Raw genomic sequence first — 20,058 nt, forward strand, 5'->3', positions numbered from 1 at the left:
GGGGCGGGCAGGAAGGAACAGGAAGTAAGGGGGGGAAATAATCCACCCTGGCCTGGCAGGAATTCCCCTGTGCAGTATCCTGCAGGATTTCTGACCAGCCATTGTGTGCGTGTGTTTCCTGGAGGCCTTTTCTAGCCAGTGTGGGGGATCTTTCAGCCCCTGCTATAGTTTGACTGCAGGGTCCAACATGAGGTGGGTATACATGTGAGCCTCCAAACCACATAACAAATGCATGTGCGGACACACACACACACACACACATCTGAGCCTACTGATCTCTGACCCTAGAATGTGGATGGAGAGAGACAGAGATGAGGGGGTACTCAAACTGATGCAAATAAGGCAGTATCAACAAAAGCCAGGGCAGAAGGGCTGAATAGTATGTTGACAAATACACATACCCACACCTAAGAAGCTGGTATTTAACGCAATGACTAAATAGATAAAATATTATCAACGTTCTTATGAGAAGTTTGGATTCCACTAATTACTTTATGAAGGAGCACATTAAAAAAATCTTTGTCTTCTTTCTTCTATTAACTACAACTCAAAAAAGGATAAAAACGGGAAGTCAAAGTGGCACAGCATCATTCATAAAATCTCTACAGGTCTGTCAGCATAAATATATGCAACATCTCATCAGAACATGAGCTTTTCATTCAGTGGAAGAGGAGCGTCATTCAGGTGACAAAAACAAGCGCAACGGAGGAGCGGACTTCCTGGGAGCCAAGAGACACTTTCAAAATGCATCCATTCATTCTTCCTTGCTCAACCGGAAAACTCTAAGCCAATAAAATTCAACGGTGCATCTTCAGAAAAAAAAACTCTATTTTCATAATTTATTATAATCATATGATTTTATAATACATTACTTTAATTGAGCTGATTTGAAAGATCTATATCAGCTATATGCAACCCTGTCATATTTCCATCTTTGGTAAATGTATCTGATATCAATCAGTTGTTATACTGTAAACTGATTTTACCCAAAACGTGTCGCAACAAGGCTTCTGTATAAAAACAGGCAGCTAATATGCTTCCAGTGTGAATTTTTTTTATTTTATTGAAAGTGTCATCAACGACCTGTAATAATTTTTGCTCAGTGCTTTTGTATATTTGTTTTGAATCACAATTGGTTTATATTGTTGAAAAAGCCAGATAAAAACTCACACTAAACCATCAGTTTCTTGTTTCTGAGGTGGTCTAGTCCAAGTTTCCCTTGACTAAAATATTTTAACATACGAAAACACACACACAAAAAAGCGCGGGCTTACATGTCAGAGTATGTTACATACTCGTCTTCACTTGTTTTATCTAACGAGCGTCCTTTGCTTGCTGTAGTGCAAACCCTGTTTGCTCCAAGTGCTTGATAAAGCTGACTTCACACACCAAACCCAACCACAATATTTGGATCCTGTAAAATCTTCACACTGATCGCTACTCAAGAAGGGAGTAAGGATGGATGCATTTTCAAAGTTCTGTCCAAACAGAGCACATTGGTAGGGAGTTTAGTGACACATAAAACTCCACGCTCTCTCTAAACAGCTCAACTGTAAAGGGACAGTCGTGTGTTTGCTTAAGCACATTATATTGGGTTCAATTCCTCTGCCTACCTGTTATAAACTAAAACAGGCCTGCAAAAGTTGCGGACGGAGTATCAACCATCAGAAGTCTTCATGACAGGTTTAATGTAACTGCAGGAGAACAGAGCAAATTCAGTTTTGGCCCTGTCCTCTGTTCTGACAAAAAACAAAACAGATAACGTCTCCTGTAAATTCAGATTTTTCGCAGCCTGTGATTACATGTTCTGCTAACAGCTGTGACAGATTAGGTCACACTAACATAGGATTCATTAGAGGCTGCGATCACTGGTGGGCTGCAGTCATACTAGCAGAAATAAAAAAACAATACAACTGCTGCTGGGTCTGTAAAATACAATTTCAGCACTCGCTTGGACAAATTAAAAGGATGGCTGTGCTTTAAAAAGCCTTATTTAGTAAAAGTGAAGGACACACTGATATGTTTTGAGGTGGGACAAATTTTTACACTCAGTGAAGACAGTACGCTCAAATCAAGAATATAGCAAAAGTTTTTCATTTCTTTCAATCATCTGTATAAAAATATTTTTCCTCAAATCTATTGACTTTATTGATGTTTGACATTTGTCTGGGTTTTGGTTAATTGTCAATATGTACTATCTTCAGGTATGATAGCAGAGATTATTGCATTATTGTCTGACTTTGTTGTGAACAGAGTTGTTAATTGAAACAAAATAGTCTTCTGAGACTCCACTGCCAATATATTCAAAGACTGTCTCGTTACAGAACCATTATAACAGCCACTGAAAATGATAACTGATCAATGGTTTTACTGTGTATTTGCCTGTCCCTCCACAGTGTGAGCATGTAACAGTGTTTCTGGTGGAGTCGTAGTTGTGGGTTGGAGGCATAGACAGGGTAAGATCTGAGGGCTGTCTTACCTTCTTGTCCTCGTCTGGGGGTTTATCCATACACTGAGTGGAAGAGTCACTTAAGCTTTGAGACCTACTACCACGGCCCCTGCGCCTTCGCTAAAAAGGTAAAGAGGAACTCCAAGTTACTGGTTGAAGTCCAAAGAAAAGAGGCTAAAATTAGACCAAAAAAACCCAAACTCTTATGATATTGAAAAAATTAACAAAACTTCAAGCTGCAGTAGGCAAAATTATTTCATTATAATTTAGGTTCAGATAACAAACGAACAATATTAACTGAAAGAAATGCGTCTGTGAGCGCACACCCCTTGTTTATTTCTTATTTTTTTTAAACAGGACCCGGTCTGGATCAAACAACAAATCAGGGTTAGCTAGCAAGAAATAGCCAATCACAGAGACTCTGTACCAACAAGGGTCATCCAGGTTCTACGTGTCTAGGTCTCTAATAACTCCTTTTCATCATCACTGGAGAGGCATTTTCAAGATAGCGAGAGCTGCCGGAGTGCAAGAGGCTGAAGAGGGAGGTGGAGGTCGCCCTATTTCTTCTTCACAGGTTAAGTGTGATTTATACAGCGCTGAGTCTACGCCGTAGCCTACGGCATCAGCTACACCCATAGCCATGCATTTATACTTGTGCGTCGGTGTCTGCGTTGTTCTGCAATTACACCGCCAAACGCTAGTTGGTGGTAGCGCTACAGCGTCCACTGCGTTTACAGTTGCCGCCCAAGCAGGCTAACTTCCTGTTTAGCCCTCCGCTAACTTGAATGGGGGTAAAATGATATATGTGCGGCTGTTATAGACTTTTCAAATGTTATCGACTGAACGAGTCATTTCACTTGGGTTGTGACACTCAAATATATTGATCCACCGTGTTACAGCTGCTAGTTTTTTTTACTTCAAAGCACGGAGCACTTCCTGTCAGCTCAGAGGCACCTCAAGGCTACCCAGTTGACCAATCACAGTTCTTACGATCCGTGTTGCCATGACGTGTAGTTACATTTTTGAGGAGGTACAAGTTAGGCTATGTAGTAGGCTATGGCGTAGGCTACTGCGTAGGGTATGGGGCTACGCGTAGGCTACGCTTTCGATTCGACGCAGAAGTATAAATCATGCTTAAGTGCTAACGGAAGCACTCCAGCAAATTTTGACGATCTGCTTCAATCGTCCTTTGGCTTAGCGGAGAGATACGAGGCAACAGAGAGAGAGAGGCGGAAGGTTTTGCACTGTGTACGCTCAAATTGCCTACTGCAGCGTTAAACTAAAAAAGGCTGACTGAAGTCAAGGATAACTCAAAAACAGTGAACAAAAAAAACATTGTCACGAGCATTGGTTAGGAAAGTGGAGGTTAATCTTATTCGTCACTACCCAGTGATAGATGCATGGTGGCAGTAGATATTTAAACAAAATTACATTTTCCCTCCACTGTAGAAAATACCATTCCTTTATCAGCTTTCATTGACAGGGCAAAGTCAAGTGTAGAACGACCATCAATGCTACACATAAGAAAAGGATTGAGTAAAAACCCACACTACCACAGGTGTGTTTTATTGTTATTTTAATACTCCTTTTCCTAAACTAGGATCTGAAGAGGCATCATGGGACACTTTTGAGGGGTCTTTGTTACTGATCTCTGCCCAAGCCGGCTTGCTCTTGTTCATAGTATCTGTTGCCATGGTGATAAACAACTACATCCTCAAATTACAGCCATAATGGCAGCAGACATAGATCAAGGCTTGTGTTTGTCCAGTCTATATTCAAAAGTACAGATCTATGACTAGAAACAGTGTTTCTTTTGGCCTTTCATGTAAAACCTCATGCGCCATGGGATAAATCCTCCTCTTCTGGCCTCACATACAGCCCACTCTGAGTCTGAGTTACATGGTGATCTATTCCCTTTTAAAGTCTAAATCTGGATTTCAATGCCAACATACTGTAAGTTAACATGTACTAAAATGTGTGGAATTTACTACTCCTACAGAAGAACACAAAACAATTCCTCTTAAACACGAGATAATCACTCCTCCTTACAGGACAAGCCTAAAAAAATTTTGAATCAACTTGTGAAAACGTACCACTCTATCACTCAATCTTGCCTAATTCTTTCCCCACTGTACCATTTTCAGGGATAGATTTTCAGCTTTGTTACACTTTCAGTTCAATGAATACAACTTAACTGTGCTGTAAAGACACTTTTGTTTCTAAAGATCAGTTGTGTTGGAAGAACAGCTAGCGACAAAAAAGTTATGCAACAAGGCTTGCCAATCACTGTCACAGAAGATGTCTGGGAGACAAATGCATCTGTATGCCAACAAAACCCATTGTAGATGATTGGAAAAGTTAAGCCGATGCATCAGCGAGTGCATTTACACAAAAATATGTATCAAAAATATTCATACACGGTCTTGATGAGATGAGATCTAGCCAAGGAGAGTCATCCAGACTAACAAGGATAATCTAAGTTTGAAATTAGATTTGGCTACCGACTGAGTCCAGTCAAATACCATATGTTACTAACATGCCGTGAACATCCATCAAGTGGTATTTTATGAAACCCACTCTGCTAACAACATTGCTTTCTTCATCATTGATTCCCTCTCATACATTCCTGTCATCCATACAACCCCATCTTAATGACATTATGCCCCAGTATCCAAAGCCATTCATACACGATCAATATAACAGCATGAGTCTTTCCATCAGCGTTTGTTAACAGTGCAAAATGTCATCGGGGTGTGTGTGTGTGTGTGTGTGTGTGTGTGTGTGTGTGTGTGTGTGTGTGTGTGTGTGTGTGTGTGTGTGTGTGTGTGTGTAGACACTATAAAAACCTGTCCTGTGTTTCCATCCCAACACTGTTCCAGAAATCCTAATAATCAAGTCACGTTCCTGCTTTTCATATTTTCGTCCCTCCCCCAGCTGATGCAGAGTGTGTACATGCATACACCTTGTGATGTGTTGTTAACTGTTGGGAGAGGTGGAACAAAATCTGGAACCCAACAGGACATCTCTTCAGCGAGTGTGTGCTGAGAACAGATTTCCTCTGTATATCCAGTTGTTGGATTTGTCGATTTAGGCCTATCCTTTTTATTCTTCTCTTATCTGATTGAATTTTGCTTCACAATGGCTAGCTATCCGCATATCAGCTTTGCATTATGCTGGCTGCATAGTCAGTGCAAAGCTAACAGAATACAAAAGATGAGGCAGGACTGCAATCATACGCAAGAAAACGGTAATCTGTAATTTAGGAGCGAATGTCAATTATTTGTCAAACAAATGTGCAGACTAAATAGACAGTTTTTCTATCTTCTTTGGTTAACCTTTATCCTTTTTTATTAATAGCTCTACTTCATATTCCTATACCGTCTAGAAAAAGAGTAGAAAACTCTTCTCTAACAGCAACTTTCTGTTAAAACCATGTGTCCGATTTAAGCAAAACAGCACAAAAGCTACTGCTACACCTGGTGACCAAATATTAAAAGTGAGATGGAAACAGACAGAAATAAATCCCTGAAATGTTATTTTCCAAAGAATTTGAAATACATAAATAATGATTTAGCCTGATTAGCCTGGTTTGACATTAACAGTGAAAACCAGGCTCAGAGGACCCCATCCTGCAAACCCAACCTGCTGTGCTTAGTACCAATGCACAAGGGAGAGGATGGTATGATGACTGTTAGAGAGATTAAAGGGATCAGGAAGGGAGGAAGAATAACAGTAGATGGAAAGGTGTGGATGGAGGAAGAGAGGCAAGCAATGGGGAGGAGGGGGTGGATTCATTGGTCCAGTGAAAGAGGAAGCATATGGGGGAGAAAGATAGATGGAGGGAAAGGGGGCAGAGGCCAACAGAGACCGGAAGCTGACTGAAGGAGGGAGGGGTGCCGAGCAGGAAAGAGACACCGACGTCGGAAGAAAAGCTGGAAAAAAGATGTCTGGGTGGAGGAAAGAGCAGAGTAGTACGGAGGAGAAGGAAAGGGATGAGAAGGGATAAGAGAAAAAAGAAAAAGAAGTGATGGTAGGGTCATCTCTCTGTGGCAGTGGACATCATTCCCAAGATGATAGGTATTCCTCACTGTGTTAAGGGTGTGTGTTCTGTCTACCTAGCCATCCATGCTTGTAGTAAGTGTAACAATAAAAAAAAAACAAATAAACAATGCATATATCCTGATCTAATTTGTTAATAGACACACAACCTTCAAGACTCTCTCATGCATGTCCGTGCAACAAACCCTGGTGAATTAAAGTTAATTGTCATGTTTAATCTTTATAAATACTAAATTAAATGAATTGGCGACCCATCCCAGAGATGGACTTAACTATGACTATAGCTATGACTATAAATTATCATAAACTTTTTCTTTACCGGCTGGCATTTATATTGTATTTATTTTATATTTTTAGGATTTTATTGATTCATTTATTGATATTATTTATTGGTTCTGTTCTTTATCTATACAATTATTGGTTTTCCATTGCAAAAGAATTGCCTTTTAAAAATGTTATTTAAAAAATAATAAATTCAGAACAGTAATCAAATTTAATATTTTATAACTAACTGTTAACAGTCAAGTTTACAGCAGCAAATTTACTATATAAAATCAGTATCTCACTGGAAACAAATGGAACGTAAAATAAACTATATTCCTGACATCAAAATAGAAAGAAGACACCAGTCAGTCGTTTCTCCTCCTCCCTCTGCTACTGCTAAAGAGGAGATGGTTTCTCTCAACAAGCAGCTGAGTTTACAAGGATGTGCTAAATTTTAAGGTACGTAGCATCTCAGCTAAACAGGCTACAGACAGAGAGGTTTAGTTTTAGCTTGTTTATATAAAACCAAAATACAGCTGCGGTGGATGAGACAGAGCAGATTAAAATATCGCTTGGTGCACATTCCTGCTTATCATACTGATGCACTATCAGCCTTTTATTAGGACTGCTGGTTTTGCTCCACTTACTTACAGTAACGAGCGTAGTTATGGTTAACTTGTGAATGCTACACTGATGTCCGCTAACTAGCTCTGCATTTGTGTGTATTTGCGGAGCTCTGCTGAGACAGGAAGGGAGGGGCTGCAGCGTGATGGCTCGCTCATTCTATTGGCTACTTCTGCACAATAGTCAGTGTTGATAGGCTATTACTCGTGACTTGAAACCAATCAGCTAGTACTGGGCGGGACATTGCGGGACATCGAGCACAGACAGGAAGGCAGCTACAGCAGAGCCAAAGGAGCGCATTTTTTAATAATTATTTACATCGGCTATCTGTTTCTAAAATGACCGATGCAGATTATTGGAAAAACGCTGAATATTGGCACCGATTATTGGTCGACCCCTACAAAAAAATTGTACATTTATACTGGCAAATGTACAAAAACACAAGATTTCTAATCGTTTAACTGGTACAGTGAACAATTAATCACCTTAAACTTCACATCAAATCAAAAAAACATACAAAATGTCCTCACATGTTCAGAAACAGGTTAAAGGCTACAAATACATTTTTCAGTTGAGAGGAATCATGTGTGAAGTTGTGGGTTAGAGCATCAAAAGACAAAAGTATGAGAGGGCACTTACCAATTTGCTGTGGTGGTATTTGCAATATCCACAGTACTTGACGTTGTCTGCGTCCGATCCTTGTTCCTCACATAACAATCCTGCAAACTGGGCACTGTGGCAGAGAGGAGTGTAAAAGGACATGAAAGGGATGTGAGCAAGAGATAAATCGTCCACATTTATGTGTAACATTGTAGAACAGTTAGTTTCATCATACTAACAAGTGGTGAACATGAAACATGATTTGCACACAAGGAAGCAGAAAACGAAGTGGCATAAAGATCCAGGTTTGCCCAACAGGCTGTGTTGACTCATGTCATTAAGATATTATTTACTCTAAGCAGTTAAACCACTGGAATGCATGAAAATCTTAATATCTACAGTATTTCAAAGGTTTCACGATTACAATACTCAACAGTATATCAAATCTACAGTCACGACTTGAGTTTGAGTGAAGAAACAATCTCCTTCTTTGTCTTTGTGAGGTTAATGTGATGTGAACGGGTCTCACCACGTGACATGGAAGGCCTGCCTGCAGCCATGTTTGTTGCAGGTCATACAGGCTCCAGAGGCTGCTTTACTCTCTCTGCCCTGGTCCTCACAGATATAACATGTCTACACACACACAGAGTTTCGAGAACCATTTTAAATCAAAAACATACATTTATTATAAATTAGATTGTACATGGGATTTTGTGACATGTCTAAACGCATGGATACATTTTGTTACCTTGTTGTAGCGCTCATGTGGCACCGACTGAAGTACTATAGGCTCCATTGTTGACACGTTGGCAAATTCCACTTCCGGTATGTAGAGGGCACAAACCACATGGGCCCAGCCTGCAAAAGACACACAGAAAACAATCATCAACCTCTGCACAAATATGCCAGCAAAATGTAGTTTCTGGCAACCTTTCAGAGTTTACATGAAGATTTATAAACCCTCTGCTAAGACTTGATGTTTGTTTTCCACTTGTTTGATCGATTGGTTGCAAGTTTTACTAATGTGGCAAAACTCTGTTGCAGATTTGAGGAGTGATAACATGAAGACTGTGATACTGCTCCATACGTTCCCTGCACAGTTGTAACTCATAGCTCGGGCTCTAAAAAATGTGAAGTCTCTACAAGAAATGCATAACTGACTTTACTACGCTTCTGTGCTTGGTCCTCTTCTCAGTGTAAGCCCATAAAGTCCAGTACAGTTATGATGAATGCTCACATACTGTCTTCTAACGTCTTTGTGATCATTAGTGAAGATGAATTTAAACCTTCAGACTTTGCAGCACATCTCAAGTCCATGAAACTTTGCCACTTTTGTTGTCAAGGTGAACCCAAAATGGACCAGACGAAAAGGCAACATGGATAACAGAGCCAAACACAACCTAAATGTGGTCTGGACCCATTATTATTAATTTAAATCAAATTTAAAATTGAAGTTTGGTTACATTCACATATTGAACATATAAAAATTAGTACAACTTGCCTAAGTGTAAATGCTTTAATTAGCAAACTGGGTGTTAATGTGTGTAAGTAGCTGTTTATTGAGCCCTAAGACACACACAGCTGCCTGTCAGTGAAGACAAACTGGGGGCGGTAGAATGACAGTGGGGCATGGTGGAGGGCAGCAGAATTGACGATGAGCTAAGGAGGAGCAGGAGGAGGTCAACAGGAGGTCAAATAGAGGTGGGAGTCTGCTGCCACACTGGAGGTGTCTGTTTTTCCCCATAGCGGAAACAAAAACAGGCTTAAACTTACAGTTGAACCCCTGACCTGCCTTTGACCGGGTGAGCGGGACAGGGGGAGGAGGGCAGAGGGCGGGACGGAGAGGGGAGGCAGCGGGTGTAAAATGGGGAGCATGTTGTTGTTTTGAAGTCCCTCCAAGAATCTGGAAGAGGCCTATAAAACAGGACTATAAAAGTGGCACAGCCTTCCTCTTCAAACTAAGCATTCACACTGTTACACCCCCCCCCCCACTCTTTGGAATATTTCACCATTAAAAAAATTGAAATAAAAAACAAATGAGACTGTCAGATCTTGATAACAACTTTATGCACTTCTGTGATAAACCATGACACCAACATCAGGTAAAAAAAAACAGGACTAATTGTAGTCCTGTAGATGGTAATGAACCGCACATACAGTGAAACCAAATCAGTACAACAGAACATGCTCATTATTGAATTTAAATGTTTCTGCTGTCACATATCTAATATTTCTTACCACAGATTGTAATAAAAGTACCTGTAGCTGCTTTTCTAGTGTACTTGCTTCCATCAAAACCCTGAATAAGATGGATGTGACATATCAACTATGTTTGCTATCATCTTTAAACTCCTGATATAATGAGAGCACCTATATTTACTGGCTATGTCCACCTAAACAAGACAAAGAAAGAGGCAAGCAGCTGTAATCTTACTTTCTGTCTGTCTGTCTCTCAGTCTTTCTTTCTTCTGTGCCAGCTATATGTTAAGATGCTGGATCAAATACCCATTTCAGAGTAATAACTTTGCTCTGCTTTGACACTGTCCCAACTGAAATAACAGCAACAACCACACAGATCAACAAGGCAAGAGGAACAGACAAGAGCTGAGAAACGGACGGTAAGGGAAAGAGATGGTGAGAGAAAAATGGGAGGAAAAAAAGAGGGAGAGAGGGGTCATGGGAAGGGTAAAATAAAAGAGAAAGTAGTAAAACGGTGTGTGTTAGTGTTGTCCTGATGCCTCCCTGCAGGCCTGGACACAATCCCACAGCTGTGCCTCTCTCTCTCTCTGACTGACTCAAACACACACATACACACACACGCGCGCGCACACACACACACACACACACTGAATATTTACAGTCTCCACCAAGCTGACCTCTCGATGAACCCAGAGAGGAGACTCCTCACAGGCCATGCACTATACCCATCCTGGCCCGCCCCCTCATAAACATACACACACTCATAAAACATGGACTGGCAAGGACGGTAGAGAAAGGCAGCACACACAACAAACAGCAACATAACTCTCCCAGCACGCTCACACTACTTAAACTTGCCGGTGACATGCAATTAATGACAACATGCACAAGAGGCTCACCACAGACCTGTGTGTGTATGTGTTTGTAAGTATGCAGCTGAAAGAGAGATTCTACCTCCGTTGTCTGTCCTCTTGAGGGCTCCGTCTTTGTGGGGACACAGTTCACATCTCTGTGGGTAAAGAAGAAACACCAGGTCACAAACAAGCGGCCAAACTCATCTACTTGGGAGTGAGGAACCCAAGAAGTATGACAAGCATGTCAATGTGGGAGATAAACCCGCAAGCGGCCCTGACTTGGGCGCAAGGCCAGAAAACTCTCCGGGAAAACATCCTCATGATCGGCCGTCTAATAATGTTTCTTTCTCCAAGCGCGAGCATGTGTGTGTGTGTATACAAGCAAATACTTTACAGGTCCTCTGGCAATTCTTTCTGCTTCTATGAGCCTGACAGTTCGACTCTTCCTCAACTCACAAATGAGCTGGTGTTGCTCATCTTATGGACTCAACTGCACGTTACAAAGAGCACAGTGTGTGTGACCCGCACACAACAGAAAGACATTCTTGTCCCTTATTTTGTCCACCATTTCTCCCAGCGAACCTTTTCCTGTTGCATGCCAAGTTCACACCTCACAAACAAGTTATGTTGCTACTGCACCGCACTACTATCTTATATTCACCTTTCTGAACAGGTTTTCAAATATCTTTTTATTTTATTTACTACTAAACTAAAACTCCAGGCTCGATCTTCATGAAACCTGGTTGACGAGTGTAGCATGACGTATTGGAGTGGATCCGAATCACTTATGTTAACACTGCAAGACAGGTAAATTGTAACCAAATTTGTCGTGCGCAACAGCCACCTCAAACATCACATTTTCCGACCCGACAATGTACTTTCGTGACCTTATTTATGTCAGATTTCTCCCCTAAATGCATTTCTTAAACACCATGTAAATGAGAACAGTGGTTTCTCAGGTTAAGAGGTTAGAGGAAAACCTAGATATCCTGCTAAATTTCTGCTAGAGAAACTTTGCCTTGTGCACACACATGAATACAGCAAGTGGGCAGATCATTCCTAGCACCTGTATCAACAACTACGTAAGTAAATCTTGCCCTGACAAAATCTCGACAAGTCCTTAGAAGTTGGCCGAGGTCACATTAAGTTGAAAACTCAGCAACCCGTTCCAGTTTCACAAAAAGAACATGTAAATATGGAATCTCTTTGACCCACTTCACGGGTACTGCAGCAGTTGTTGGAAATGCAGCGCTTTCGAGGGCTGCGTTCCTGCCTGGGCAGAAACATGCAGCCAAGAAAGCTTAACGTCTGCACGTCATAGTATACCACACACAGCAAATGGCAGTTAGTAAACTGGCCAAACATCTTTTATAGAGCGTTTTTAATCAGGTTTAGAAATAATGTGATGAAATACGATGGTTACTGGTACAAAATACAGATCACAGGCTGACGGGCAGACTAAGGTCAAAGGACAGCGGGAGATGGTGAATGCCACAGAAAATCCTGTCAGTGCAGGCGGTTGCGCCACAAAAACTGCCAGTACCAGGCAGGTCTATGCAGACCTCTAATATAATGTCTCTAGTTACAATTCTTTTGATTCTGCAGCTTCTGCCAAGCTTTAAAGAGATTTAAGATCAAGTGAGAGAAATGGTGAGACAACAAAAGCAAGCTTTCAAGTCCCACTAGTCAGTAAATCAATGATACTATTGCTCTGTGATAAATATTGTAATTTAGTAAAACACAATTCTTTTTCAGGTTCTGTGGTTTAAAAAAGCCCAAGGAAGTATAAAGTTATATCGTGTATACGTTACATTGTGGCAAACCACAAATATCTTGTAAGCCATAAAGTAAGCCTGGGAAATATGCCAATATTTATTGTTTTGGTTTTATTACCTACTGTAATCACAGGATTTTGTTTTTAATTTATCTTAAAATTAGTAATAAACAGCTCTGTTTGAATAAACAAACCTGATCCCAAACCACCTGTGCGTGTTATTTTCACATGTGAACGACATTTAGAGTTAGACAGTTAGATTTTATTTTACTGAGCAGCCGACTGTAATGATCTTCAACTGGACAACATGATGTGATTTTCCATAGCTAAACTGTTTGTCTGTTATCATCCAGCCCTGCCGTGTAGGTTGCAAACAAAGTGAAGTCTCTAACAATGACTGCTTTGTGTTTCCTCACAAAACAAGTCACATATTCAGAAACAGCGGACAACTCTCAAGTCAAAAACCAACCGACATCTTCTCATCAGCACTTTTTCAACATGCATTGTGTTATTTTAACTAGTTTGTTCCAGGCCCCTTGAACAGAAAGACCTACATGGCGCTATTTTCTTAGCCCATTTATAAATGATAGCACTGCTCAAGAGCATGAGGTCCACCATCTTTACCAGATAGTGCTGTTATTCCAGGGGTTGACTTATAAATGATGAATGGATAGATAGATTGTGTTGACTCACCACTCGGGCTGCTCTCTCCTGAGATTCACACTTTCTGCAGAACCATGGACCAGTGGGCACCTGCACGATGCCATAGCAGGCTGAAGAGAGACAACAAAAGACTCCATTTTATACCAGAATACATTTACATAGTGATAATGAAACCACTCCAAAACCGATGACACTTGATAACATCTTTACAAATATCACATCGTCTCTGCTTCTGACTATGTTTTACACCTGCCAGAAGGAAAACATGTGACCGAAAACCAGTTCGAATGCCGAACTGAACAATGTTTTGACCTGACAGACTGCTGAACACACTGCTGTTGTATTTTATCGCTCTACTGACGCCGAACATAGTCTGCCAGCGCTACAAAATATTTTAAGCCCCTGGGACAACAGCGATGCATTGTTAATGTCAACACGCATAGGCATCGACGATAACCGGTAGCTTTGCTTTGTTGTTAATGTTGCAAAGCTTGTTGCACCGAGGGCTTGAGACTAACAAACTTATATTCTGATAACGTCGACTAGCGGCAAGAATCATCTCCACCCAGATAATGCAACTCAGCATACGGCGTGTTAATAAAGTAACCCTCCCACCCCCGCGCGCACTGAGACGCTGCCAGCAGACTCGCTGGTAGAGTTTTGCATTATAAACATCTCAAATCTGAAACACAGCCTGTCTCTGTTTGGGACAGTCTGAATGGGAGCACAGCAGAGTATAGGTCAGGTAGACTTTTAAAAATTATTATGAATTCTCATAAAATTATGATTTTTTCTGGATATGTCAGAGAACACAGATGTGCGGGAGAGATCCTGAATGTGCAGAAAGTTTTGAACATGAGCAGAAAACCTGCTGAAACACAGGAGCTATTAAAGACCAGGAGACCGGAGAGGACTCAGTTCCTTTTGATGTTGGTTACTGTCATACATTCTACTAAATTCTGTCAATACTTAAAATTTAAAAATGCACTAGTAAACAATGGTTTACAAAACACATCTTTCCCATTGAGTTACAACCCGATTTCACCTACACTTACACGACTCAGACTCTAAGTTGCTGTACAGGCAGTGCTACCATAAATGCAGCAGCACGACCATAAATAGCCTACCTCTACACAATTTCAGATTATCTCTGAGCCCATAATCCAATGGAATAAAGAGCGATAATCCCGATTTCTGAGAACAAAACACCCAAAGGTTACGGAGTTCAAATGAAGAAACTGGTGACCAGACTTACAGATAAAACATCACATACCCGTTGGTAAGGATATTTTGCACACGCACACACACACACACACACACACACACACACACACACACACACACCTGGTTCATTTTAAGAATTGTGGCCTGCTGATCCAATCACGTAAAAGCTTGCAATTTTATTTGTAGCCAGTACCACAAACACTATACGACTATGCTTTGTGGATGTTTTAAGCTTCTCTCTAAGTTTCAGAGGAGCACTCAAACACACAGGAAACAATCTTTAATTCATCTTGAATTGGTTCATAGAGATCGTGTTGTTATATTAAGTGCATTGCATATTATGTGGGATGCAGCCATACTCACTAGGTATATGTAGACGTACCCAAACTATGCCCCAGTTGTATACAAAATATATAAAAACCCTGTATTGAATATGTACATTCTCATAGGAAAAATTACTAAATTAAGTAAACTTTTAAATGCTACAACCTATTGTACTGTATCGTCCTAAATGTTCTCTCAACATTAGTATATAGTGTGAAATGTGGGCACTCTACGAGTAAAGCACTGCTGGTCTCAATAAGGTCTGCATGATTAACCTAATCACAATTGCAACTGCAATCGCGATGTCGTCATGTGCGATAACATAACTGGAAAAAGTGTGCGATTTAACAAAACAGAAAAGGTGTGTGATGCTCTCTTCTGTGTGCGCTGCAGTCTGCTCATTATCTCTGCCCACACCCACGCGGGCTCTCGCATGTGCCCCTAAAAACAGATAAGCCTACTAGAAAAAATGATTTATGAGCAGTTTGTGCCAGTTATTTTTAAGACAACAACCTACCGTAAGCCCCCTCCCTGTCCAGCAGCTAATCATTCAAAACATAGTCGGACTTGTCACCAGAGCACCAAGCACCTTTTGTTGTTCAACATGTTCAACTTTTCACAGAGCCGATGTGCTTGTCAGTCACTTTCCGTCAACCGACCAATCACAGTCGGGATGGGGCGGGACATTAAAAAAAACGTTTGACGCAGCAAATCATTAAATGTTGAACAATATGATTATTGACAAGTTAGTACTTAGCATTAACAAATTAGAGACCAATGTTGAGCATTTTCATAATCGAATTGCAATTGCAAATCGCAATATTATTATTATTGTTCACAATAATCGCAATACGACTTTTTCTCCATAGTGTTCAGCAATAGTCTCAATTACATTTTACATTTCCTTTTGATAAAAAAAATCATCAAATTAACTCTTTTAGATTAATCACTTTTATGGGTTAAATTAAAGGCAGTATTGACAGAAAATCAATCATTTAAAAAAGCTCCAACAGATTAGTGTCTATTGATTCCTAAAATGCAGAATCACTGGACACTGTTAAATGCTGCTACTTTAGTAGGGCTACGTGATTTGGAGAAAGTCATATTGCAATTATTGTGGATAATATTACAATTCGATTATAATGGAACAAATGGTACTATGAGTATGCGTAATTATTATCAAGGAATGCAGGAAATACTGACATTTCGAAATGTATATTTCTCACCTTGAACGAAGTTAAACGAACTAGTAAAACAGATGTAAAACAGAACAAGGGGAGCGTGTTGCTCTACGGAGGAGGTGGCCAGAAGGAGCAAATATTAGCATCCTGGCTCTAGCCAAATCTACATCTGACCACTGCAAAGTCTCTATGTTTATCTATCTCTAGTTGAATTTCCAATTAAAGCTGTTTCATTTCTGTGAGTTGTTTTTATTCATTAAATCCTTATTCAAGCTTTACATTGGTCTCCAATTTGTTATGTATTAACTTGTCAGTCACATTGTTCATCATTTAACGATTTGCTGTAGCACGTCAAACTTTTTTTAATGTCCCGCCACATTCAGGCTGTGATTGGTCGGTTGACGAAAAGTGAAACTGACATGCACGTTGGCTCTGTGAAAAGTTGAACAACAAAAGGCAGCAGTACAGCTAACCTTAAATGGCCAGCGAGCAAAACACAAACCTTCCTTATCTTCTCCCAGTTTTCCTCTGTCTCGCTTCAGCTGCTGACGACGTCCCTCTGTCTCGCTCACAGACTGACGGGTCGGACTATGTTTTGAACGATTAGTTCATGTGATGCATGGTTGATTATTAAACCAAAGAAATCAACGAGGCCACATTTGGAAAGTAACTGGATGAAGGGTTCATGTTTTGATATAAGCTAAATATTCCATACCCCATTGTACATCTTTCAATATAGTAAGTATACAGTAATACTTTGTACTGAAGCTTCAAAACTCCTCTTTTATTCTGGACAGAACTTGGACAATAGAATATGGGATATGATGCTATAGAATAAAAATAATTTTCTTGTCTAGATCTCTCTTTAGTTTCGTAACACACTTAATCTTAGGCAGACCGATACTGTGTTTTCTACACAGTCATGAAGTCTGACTGGCTGAGGCTGGGATAATATGATGCAACTTTAATGTGAAATAAATATTATGATATTTGACACAGTTGTATCTCATCGTACAAATAATAAGTCATCTTACTATTAATACTGCCGAGGGTTAGTTTATGCTACTTTGAACCAGCAAAGAGAAACACGGGGGTCAAACAGACTTAACATTTGACTAGATAGTGCTGCCATGTGTGTTACAGTTTGGCTGTTGGTAGGTTAGCACAGACATGCTCCTGTCCTGCCTGTCAGGCCTATTTAACAGTCCAAACACTAATAAAATGTCCCAAACAAACCCGTGTTACAAGTCCAAGTAAGCTGAGACACTTCTGCATGGGTTCAGAGTTGCTGACATTTCAAATACTTTTCAGCCACGGTGGGAGTTTGCTAAGTGGACACATGGCCAGCTGTTAAATTTGTAAACAATGGACGTCATCATCTGAGTCATCTCGGGTGAGCACTGGCATGGAAGCACAACATCACTGTCACTATACTAGAAGCCAACTGTGCAGTCATTACAAATCATTGTTTTGCTGCTTGGACTGAATGTTGAACATAAACACGCGGCGTCTAAATAGTTTCCCCTCCATATTTAATGCAATTTAGACTGTTGCTTCGTAGTCAACGTGGGTTGAACTACTGTGAGAGATGGCAGCATCCCGCCTTCTCTATATCCAACATGACCGCTTCTAACAGGGATAAAAAGAAAATATCAGGACTAGTCTCAGCCACATGTGTCCATAAAGCAGCTGCCACCTCTCTAGCAGGTTAGTTAGCTGTCAAGACGAATCAGTGGACTGCCCTGCTGCATGAATGGGGCCTGACCTCAGCCTGGCCTTGGTGAGGGCAGGCGGCTCCATACGGGGCGCTTCACAACCTTGCAACAAGACATCGCTAACTAGCCTGTATGCTAACGGCTAACTCCTAGCTGAGCTAACAGCGTAGCTTACCTTGATGCACGGCGACGTTGCAGCCGTGTCCGTCGCAGTACACCAGCGGGTTTTCCGCCCAGCCCCTCTCGTCAGAGCAAACACAGCAACCGCCGATCATCTCCTTCATATTATTCTTCACTAACTCGTCGTCCGCCGCCAGACAACGCTCGCCGGAGACCATCTACGAAGAAAGCGGACATGCGGAAGAATACGATGCACAGATAAACCGAAACCTTCGCCGCAGACGCCCCTCTTTATCCCGCAACACCGCTTTATGTCCCACTCGGTCGAAATGTCATGTTTTAAGTGTGTTTACGTCCCTTTTAGACACCGTATTTTTTCACCAAAACATCCACTTCACAGCGCGACGGTGAGGAGAAGAGGGGGGACCTCGTAGAGAACAGGAAGTGCGTAATGACGCAAGGCGCGTGTGTGTGTGCGTGCCCTTTGACAGGAAGTACATGACGGACGTAATTGGGTCGCAGAGAGAATAACTTTCCATTTTGGTTCCACATGGCTGGGGTGGTTTGAAAGTTGAGAGACTTCACTTTACTCGCTTCACAGTCAACACTGGAGCAGCGTGGTGGTAGGCAAAGAGACCTGCCAAGCTCAGCAACTGTTCAAAAAACGATGTTTAGAAACGGATGTGAGTGTTTGTTTATTTGTTTACAGCAGGAACTGTAGCCTAGTTGATAATCTGCTGAGTGGCCAAAGATGAGTTTGTGATGCACAGCTACATTAAAAATAAATGTGAATCCTGTTCCATATTTTGTTTTTCTTACAACTATATTAACAGACAACAAGACGGGGAGTAGGCTATAGGATACATGGAAACAGACAAACGAGAATACAAACTCCCATGACAAAGAAGTAAATGGCCGTTAAATTATGTCTATAGGCTAATGGCCTATGTTACAGAATATTGTCTCTCTTAAAGCCATCTTGTGTTTTTTAAACTCTGCCAGTTGAAAAATATAGGTTTTTAAGGTAAATATAAAATAAATGTCTGTTTGGAAGAGACTACAGGCATATGGATAACAATCCTGTTTCAGATTTCAAATAAGAGCTTTAAGGTTTAAGTGAGAGTATCATGTTTGATTATTTTACTTAATGGCTAAATTTAGAGCTGAAGTGATCAGTTGATTAGGGCATTCATTTATCTACCAAAAATGTATTGATTAATCAAACGAATAATTTCTAAGCAAAGTACAACTCGTTCTCGGGTTTGAGCCATTTTATTATTTGTTTATAATCTTTGTGTTTTGGACTGATGGTTGGACAAAACAAGACATGAGAAAACATCATCTTGGGTTCTTGAAAATAATATGTATTTTATTTTGTGATATCTCTTAAAACTAAAACCAGCACTGTGATTCCTCACTGCACTGGACTGATTTTATAGACTAAACAATTAACTGATTAATCAAGTAACTATTTGTCAGAATAATCAATTATAAATAATGTGTTGCAGGCCTAGATACATCACACCTACAGAAAACTTTTGTGGTTTAGATGGTTCAAGCAGATTACACACTTTCATGTCAGTTGTTGCAGTAAAGTCTGGACAGCTGCTGAATTTCCCTTTGCATGGGATTTTAAGATTTGTTTTATCCTGTGAAAACCCATTTTTATCACTGCTACAACTCCACAAGCAGACTGCATATGCATATCTGTATTTATGCTAAAGGCGAAATAATACATTTTCATTCTGTAATGCCCCATGTTTTGCAGATGTCACTTATGTTTGTACACATCCACACAGGCATCCTTAAGAGTCAGGCTTGTAGGTGTTTTATTGCATCTTACTAAACTCATTCAAAACAGAAACATGACAATAGTTAGATGATAAAAAACATGACAGTTATAACGTCCATTATGCTATATGGTCCATTGCAATACAAAGTACATAATTACAAACAACAGTTTCTTTGTACACTTTTAAACTCAATGACAACAGGAAGTTTAGAATTT

General features: G+C 40.5%; 1 protein-coding gene across 4 annotated transcripts in view; it reads right to left on the reverse strand.

The window, feature by feature from the left end:
• Window positions 1-18,509, reverse strand: part of mllt10 (MLLT10 histone lysine methyltransferase DOT1L cofactor) — a 43,358-nt gene extending 24,849 nt beyond the window's left edge. For 2 of the 4 annotated variants that reach the window (XM_046065703.1, XM_046065695.1), the window contains exons 1-7: window positions 18,106-18,509; window positions 13,517-13,596; window positions 11,150-11,204; window positions 8,745-8,854; window positions 8,526-8,629; window positions 8,036-8,129; window positions 2,480-2,569 (exon numbers count right to left, since the gene is read on the reverse strand). In XM_046065703.1, coding sequence (XP_045921659.1) covers window positions 2,480-2,569; window positions 8,036-8,129; window positions 8,526-8,629; window positions 8,745-8,854; window positions 11,150-11,204; window positions 13,517-13,596; window positions 18,106-18,268 — 696 coding nt within the window. In that variant the 5' untranslated portion in view covers window positions 18,269-18,509. The remainder of the gene's footprint in view (window positions 1-2,479; window positions 2,570-8,035; window positions 8,130-8,525; window positions 8,630-8,744; window positions 8,855-11,149; window positions 11,205-13,516; window positions 13,597-18,105) is intronic. The other 2 variants (XM_046065709.1, XM_046065717.1) reach the window with 2 other exon arrangements.
• Window positions 18,510-20,058: the final 1,549 nt, after the last annotated feature.

The sequence above is a fragment of the Micropterus dolomieu genome, linkage group LG01 (assembly GCF_021292245.1).
Source record: "Micropterus dolomieu isolate WLL.071019.BEF.003 ecotype Adirondacks linkage group LG01, ASM2129224v1, whole genome shotgun sequence".
Taxonomy (NCBI): domain Eukaryota; kingdom Metazoa; phylum Chordata; class Actinopteri; order Centrarchiformes; family Centrarchidae; genus Micropterus; species Micropterus dolomieu.